The sequence below is a fragment of the Anarrhichthys ocellatus genome, unplaced genomic scaffold, assembly GCF_004355925.1.
Source record: "Anarrhichthys ocellatus isolate YVR2014 unplaced genomic scaffold, GSC_Weel_1.0 scaffold54, whole genome shotgun sequence".
NCBI classification, from domain to species: domain Eukaryota; kingdom Metazoa; phylum Chordata; class Actinopteri; order Perciformes; family Anarhichadidae; genus Anarrhichthys; species Anarrhichthys ocellatus.
In genome coordinates this window covers 2,392,379-2,399,734 of record NW_022280084.1, presented here as the reverse complement: position 1 = coordinate 2,399,734, position 7,356 = coordinate 2,392,379, and the positions used below count along the sequence as shown (strand labels likewise).

General features: G+C 42.7%; 1 protein-coding gene across 3 annotated transcripts in view; it reads right to left on the bottom strand.

Moving 5' to 3' along the window:
- cadm3 (cell adhesion molecule 3) overlaps positions 1-7,356 on the bottom strand; it is an 82,218-nt gene that overhangs the window by 27,652 nt on the left and 47,210 nt on the right. For all 3 annotated transcript variants that reach the window (XM_031870742.1, XM_031870743.1, XM_031870744.1), the window contains exon 4: positions 3,862-4,014. In XM_031870742.1, coding sequence (XP_031726602.1) covers positions 3,862-4,014 — 153 coding nt within the window. The remainder of the gene's footprint in view (positions 1-3,861; positions 4,015-7,356) is intronic.

The window sequence follows — 7,356 nt, the reverse complement described above, 5'->3', positions numbered from 1 at the left end:
GATAGATGGACGGATAGAAGGATGGAAGGATGATGGATAGATAGAAGGACGGATAGACAGATGGACGGATGGAAGGATGATGGATGGATGGATGGATGGATGGATAGATGGATGGATGGATGGATGGATGGATAGATGGATAGATGGATGGATGGATAGATGGATAGATGGATAGATGGATGGATAGATGGATAGATGGATAGATGGATAGATGGATAGATGGATGGATGGATGGATAGATGGATAGATGGATAGATGGATAGATAGATGGATGGGTTTCTGCCATAGTTGCTGTGGCATTAGATTAAATGATATTTTCCCTGCAGACAGACAAGCAAACCAAACAAATATCAATATAGAATGCTGTGAAATAACCAAGGTATAGATCAAAAAATAAAAATGTGGTCAATTTTTAATGTAGCAGTATTTGATGTAGTGCACTGTGTGCGGAAGCTCTCTGGCAGTAAAGGAGCGCTGAATATTAATGAGAGAATAATACTGCACATATAGAATTGGCTGGAGAAGCCCTGTCGAGACCCTTTCCTCTACAAGGAGAATAAAAGAGAATAAAGCCATTATAAATTATTCTCTGCTTAGCTCAGGAGAGAGCGGAGAGGCATGCCACACATTTTACACCAACAGACACACAAGCATTTAAAACTGACCGTACTCAGCAGTTATGCGCTGGTGTGTGTCTGTGTCTGTCAAAACCTTGCACATGTCAAAACAAGAATAAAACACACATGAGCGCTGCTGTGCCAAAACTCGATGTCTTCGGCTGATTTTCCCATAGGGGTCGATGCATTTTTAGACATCTAAACATACATTTTTAATGGCTTGGCTTCCCCTCAGGGGTCATGAAATATTTATTGAACGCAGAATACAGTGTCACAGCCGTCAATTACCGGGATGGATCACAATTACTGCACAATTGGAAGCAATATGGAGGAGGGATTCCGATGTTAATTTGAATTTAAAGAGCTAATGTAGACCCGCCTTCACCCTGCTTCGACACACACATTTCCCTTCCCCCCCCACTTACACACACACACACACACACACACACACACACCAACATGGCATTAACATTTCAGGCGCTCTGCTAATGCCGTTGTCCAGGGCGCCTATATTTAATTAATTCCAGTATTCTTTGCAGCAACGCCAAAACATTTGAGTAAATATCAACAAAATGATTTATTCAAGGATGCTTCCACAGCTCTGGACTGACAAACCCCAAATTTGGGGAACAACAATGTGGCCTTTCAGCTAAAGAACAGCCGTCGTAAGCCACCCGGCCCCACCCCAAATATCACAATGTTAGCATCTCTTGTCTCCACTTGGTGCATTTTTCAAGTGAGTTAGGCAGAAACCCTCTGCAGCTCATTTTTAATCCTCCTCAATACCATGAATAAACATATATATCAGAAATGTATTCTATGTCTGTATCATATGAGTTTGTTAAATAAATGTGGATGCAGGTTTTTTGTGAACAGCACAAAAGATGACTCAGTTTCATTGCAGAGCAATTTAAAAGTGGCGTTGGACGCCCTGAAATATTGGCCATAAATCTGCCCACCACAACCTCCCAGGAATATCCCACCAGCTGTCTCTGCCATGTATACAGTAAGTCTCTATTGTGGTTGTGTGGCCATTAGCTCATGCATTACAGTATTGCCAAAGCACAATGCTTTGTTCTCATCTTCAAGTAAAACCACAAAATATGGCCAGAATGAGCTCGCACTGAGACACAATAACAACCTGACTAATAAAAATCTATACTTGAAAGATTGTTTGTGAGGGTCCAAAGCCGATTAGCCCAATATCCAATAGATAAACAGGCCCACTCACCACTGACAGGATGACCACAATGTATCGCAGGCTGCAGGGAAGCAATAACATCCATCCCAAAGAAGATGAGTGGAGCCGGTTCATCTCCACATAAGAGTTATATGAGGTCACACCCTTACACATATAGGTTAAGGCTGTAAGAAAGGATCTGGATCAAACTGGATGAAGGCATCACAGGGAAGGCTATGGAGTCATAACGTTACGGTCCACAGAAGGGATCATTTTGGGAATACACATTATTTTTAATTAAGTTTTCTCAATTTATTTTTCAATTAATCTGTCACTTCAGTTTTTACTTTTAAGCGAAACTCAATTTTACACATGAAAATCTGATTATTCTTCATAAGGAGTACAGGATCTCAGAAAAAGACGAAAATTAAATGCATTGTGGAAAACATAAAGCATACAGTGATTTTGCAGCTTTAAGGCCTTTGCACACCAGGGGGCGTGAAGAATAGACGAGACAAAAATGCAAAATACTCGCCTGCGAATATTTCACGCTATTCACACTGGCAAGGATGCGAATTTTGCGACAGTTGCAGCACTTATTGAAGAACAGTTTTGAATAGATGCAGGCGGGCAGAGTACCAACTACCAGGCTCCCATTGACCCAGAGCAGCGTCTGGCAGTCTGTCTGAGGTTAACTGTTATTTAGCCTTTGCTACTGGAAAATATGTTATCGAGTTTGCTTTCAGCAAAATGCTTTGATTTGAGGTCCCTCTGGTAAAGATTACATAGTGTACTGTATATGTCTAGGGCTTTTATTGTGAAATGTAAGAACGGTACGCTCTGTCTTTGTCAAGATTGCCGTCTTGGTTCGAACAACAGAACCTCCCTATTTGTAAGCTTTGAGTATATCCGCCACACATAACGTGGTTGATGCCTTTATTTGCGGAACGAAAGCTATGACGATGTTGCTCTTTCACCACGTAATATTTGTGTTCCATGTGAAAGTATTCACGACAAAAACAACAGCTGGGAAAAAAATATATTGACGTGCAAATCAATCGCAAGAAAAATAGACGCCTCCGGTGACTAAAGGCCTTTACCCACAAGACCGGATATCTCAGCCATCGTTGCATCGATTGCAGACATTATTTTATAATCCGTCTTTCATAAGTCCTCTAACTTAATAGAAGCGCAACACTAAACTGCTGGAGTGGCAATCCTTTGCCTCATGCCAACAGGCAGCCTCTGCTAGCATGTCACATTTACAATGCACATCCAGAGGGTCAAACCTCATCCTGCTCTACACTCTGCAGGGTGGATCAGGCGAGCACAAAGCCACAGCGGTGTATCAAGGTGAATTCGAGCCACCTTTTCATCATTCTAAAAATATAAACTGCTCTTGTCATTTAATGGGCCCACATTTTCTCTGTGTATTTGGAAACCCACTGGTAGAACAAGGGGCCATAGTTGTGGAATTGTTATAAACAACATGACAAGTGAGGAGAAAATAAGAAAAAGATGCCAAAAGCTTTGAATCATCCATTTAGATTTGTCACAATCCAACAGGTTCGGGAGAGAAATCAAGACAGACTGCAGTCCAGCTGATTTGTACTGCCGTCAATCAGTCCCAAAGGAGATACGCTGGAGTACGAAGACAAGGAAGGCAAGGATATCACTCAGCAGCATTAGGCCTCGGAGAGAACAAAGAGCATTTCTCTAGAAAAGTCTGCATAGGAAAGAAAACCTGGATGGGCCTCTGAGAGAGGGACTCTCCTTCAAGGACGGACAGGAGATAGAAAGAATTAATAAAGTAAAGGGAGTTTTACAAAAAAAGTATAATAAGAAAAAAAGATTATATTGATTTCACATATTTCACATATTTCAAAAAAGTAAATATGCTCATATGCTTGACAGTCCAGGGTGCGTTTCAAGGTCTGGAAAAGTTTCAACCTCTGTTTTTTGGCAACATCAAGACAACAGCTTTCCCCCACCAATATGCACAGTGTGTGAGGTAGTGTGAACATGTACTGTGTGTATGTGTGTGTGTGTGTTTGTGGGACCCACCTAGCACGGTGACAGTAGCTCGGGTGGTGCGGACCGGCATGGTGAAGATGGAGCAGGTGTACTCGCCCTCGTCGGACAGCTGCACGTCGGCGATGGTTATGGAAAGCTCGGTGGGTGTCGAGTGGTGCAGCTGGATGCGGTTATCTCTCAGCGCTGAAGGAAGAAGAGGAACAGGATATCAATATTTAGAAATGTGCATATATAATTGATCAGCTTTATGAATAAGAGATATAAGTTGTATAAGGTATGATTCATCTATTTACTATATTTGATTTTCAGGATCTTTTTTTTGCTTTTAACTTTTCTAACTTTACTAGTAATCCATTTTAAATTTTCTTAATATTGCAATGGATTTCGAACAGTTTTCTCATATTTGCGGTGTACAAGTGTCTCGTCACAATAAAGAGGAGGAGAGAGAAAATAAAAGGAGGAGGAAGAGGAGGCAGAGAAAGGAGGCAGAGTACGAGTCAGGTAGAAGGGACAGAAAGACCGTTGAGATGGGGGGAAAGAAAGAACAAAAAGTGGCAGACAAGATGAGGGCTTGACGGAAGGGGGAGTTGGGGGAGGAGAGAGGAGAGAGCCGGGCAGGGGGGGAGGGAGAAGGAATGCAACATAAGAAGGAAGGGGGGGGGGGAAGGAGAAAGAGATAAGAAGGAAACATGAGAGGATGTAAGGATTTAGAAAAGGAGGTGGTAGAGAGATGGGAAGGGAAAGGACCATGACGGATGGATAAAAGAAATCAGGTGAAGTAGGGAGGAAGATGACAGGAGGGTGCAAAGAGGTGAGACAGTAGGGAGGTAAAAGGGATGATAGGATTGGAGGGTAGAAAAGGCGAAAGAGAAAGATGTAGAAAGGACATAAGAAAAGGTTGAAAGAGGGAGAAAAGGGGAGGAGGAGAGGGAAATGTTGAGAAGGGAAAAACATGACAGAAAGTATGACAAAGAAAGGAAGGAAAGAAATGATAAAGGAGCGTGATTAGCGAGAATCTGAAAGGCACAAGTTGGAGAAAGAAACAATGACATGAAAAAGGAGAAGTAGTGAAAAAAATAAGGCAGGTGGGAAGAGAGTAAGAAAGCATGAAAAAGAGGGCGACCAAGGTTGGGGAGGGCAGAGCGAGAGGGAAAGAGGAAAGTAGGAAAGATGATGTGCTGAATTTAAATCATGAGAAAGAGAAAGGTAAAATGGAAAGGAGGGGGGAGCGGGGGGAGATGTTTGGAGAGAAAATGATGTAAGAGGGAAAGAGAGGAGGAGGAGGAGGAGGAGGAGTGAGGAAGACGAGGTGAGAGAGAGAGAGGAGAAAAAAATAGCCGAGATGTGAGCGCGAACAAGGCAAAGAGAGACAGAGAGGGGAGTAAAGAGAGGAGACGCAAATTAAGAATGAGAGACAAGAGAAAGTGTGAGAGAGAGAAAAAAAACTGCAAAATAAAACAGAGGAAGAATAAATAGCAAGGAGAATAAGGGAGAGGCAGTGGGAATGGGTAGGGGAGGAGGGAGGAGGGAGGAGGGAGGCGGGGGAGAAACATAAGAGAGACATAAATGGCTTTGTCATCAATGAGAAATCCAGCCATGAAAGGGGGAGAGAGAAGCACAAGCGACCGAGATAGATGATGATGAAATGCTACGAAATAACCCGCTCGTTTCCGTGATAGCACTGACCTCTACGGTTGTTTGTGCGGTGTGATTGCTGTCTGTCTCCCTGCGCTCCTATCTGCCTGTCTGTCTCAACGTCTATCTGTCTTTCTATCTCTGGCTGTCTGTCTGTCTGTCTCGGTAAAAGCTTTTCAGCTTTGTTCTCTGGCGCCACCATGCAGAGTTGGCTCCCCGCAAATAATGACTTAACGTATAACAAGGAAGCAGATACCTGCAGAAAAAAAGAAAAAACTATTGCGGTCAAGTAAAGTGAATAGTTCTATAGATCTGTTCGCACATTCACGGTCGTTTTAAGTTACCGTGGGCATTACTTTTGTCTTTTCCCTGGCGTCCAGCTATATTTTAGGTATTGTTAGCTGGAGTCAGAGACTGTATATAAAAGAGGATGTAGTCACTGTTACACCACCCACTGGTTGGTGGATCACAGTTTTAAAGCCTCGAATTTGACCTTTCGGTTGTCGCCATCTTGTTTTTTTGGAACCAGAAGTGACACAAGAGGGTGAACAAGACGTTTTTTTATATGACCGAAATGTCACAATTAACTTCCATGTACTGAAAACACACTGTTAAAGGGTTAAAGTTGAAAGACGAAAACAACTCCCAGACGAGACAACGCTGTGGTAGTGACAATGTTAAGAACTAGCAATTGAGACTATAAACTCATGTTTATAATGTTCATTGAGGTCATAAACCCAGTTGTAAAGTAGGGTCATTTAATCAAGAGACTTCTGTACAATCTGATTTATTTCTACAACCAGAGAAGGTCTTAGAGAAGTGCACTTCCACTTTGCCTTCCCTTTTCAGAACCGGAGGTTACCGCCTGGTTGTACTGGAGGTAGACGTAGCCACAGGGGAGGCTTCTGAAGGCCCGATGTGACACGCTTGTGTGGGGAGTCTGCGCAGGTTTGCTCTCTCTTCCCGGCAGTTTATTCTAACTGAAAATGGATGGGTCGGGTCAAGTTCTAGATCTGGTGTAGATGGTTTTGTTAACGATAATACAACCCTGGTCAGCACCTGGTTCTTGGCAATAACAGAGACAATACAAGGCAGCCAGCTAACGCGCTAGCTAACTTGTTGCAGTACTTTTTTTGTGTGATGTCTATTTGATTGTCAAATTTGCTTTAAATCTTTTGTTTCTTGTAACAGCGCAAATGTCCAAAAGTGTTAGTCTCTCCTACTGTAACAACAGTAATACATCCTTCTGACAAATGAAATATCATGTCTTTAGCTAGCTAGCCAGCAGGCTAATTCTTAAAGAATTCAATGCAGATTAGTTCCGTCAGCTCTTTTCTCATTCCTCAACATGTCATCTTATTCTGAAAATCTTTGTGTATTGTGTGGGCGACTCCAAATATGTGTGGGCGTGTGTGTAGTTTAATAGTGCGTTATGATCGCTGTCTGTTTTCATATCTTATTGTTTATTTGCCTCTCTCAGTATTGAGCCACATCTGTGTCTGTTTGTCTCCTCATCTTTTTCTGTCTCAATATTATATCCCTGTCTCTCCATCTTCCCATCTGTCTGTTCACCTGTCTATCTCTATTGCACACGCACACACACGCATGCGCACGCACGCACACGCACACACACACACACACACACACACACACACACACACCTCTGTTTCTGTTGGTGTTTTTCAGTTATTTCATCCAACACTACTTTATCTCCATGCCTTATCACAAAGCAAGGTCACTACATTTGTCTTCATGAGCTACCCTCTTTGTGTGGGTGTGTGTGTGTGTGTGTCTGTATGTGAGGCATACGGTCACTCACTCACACACACACACACACAAACAAACACACACACACACACACACACACACACACACACACACACACACACA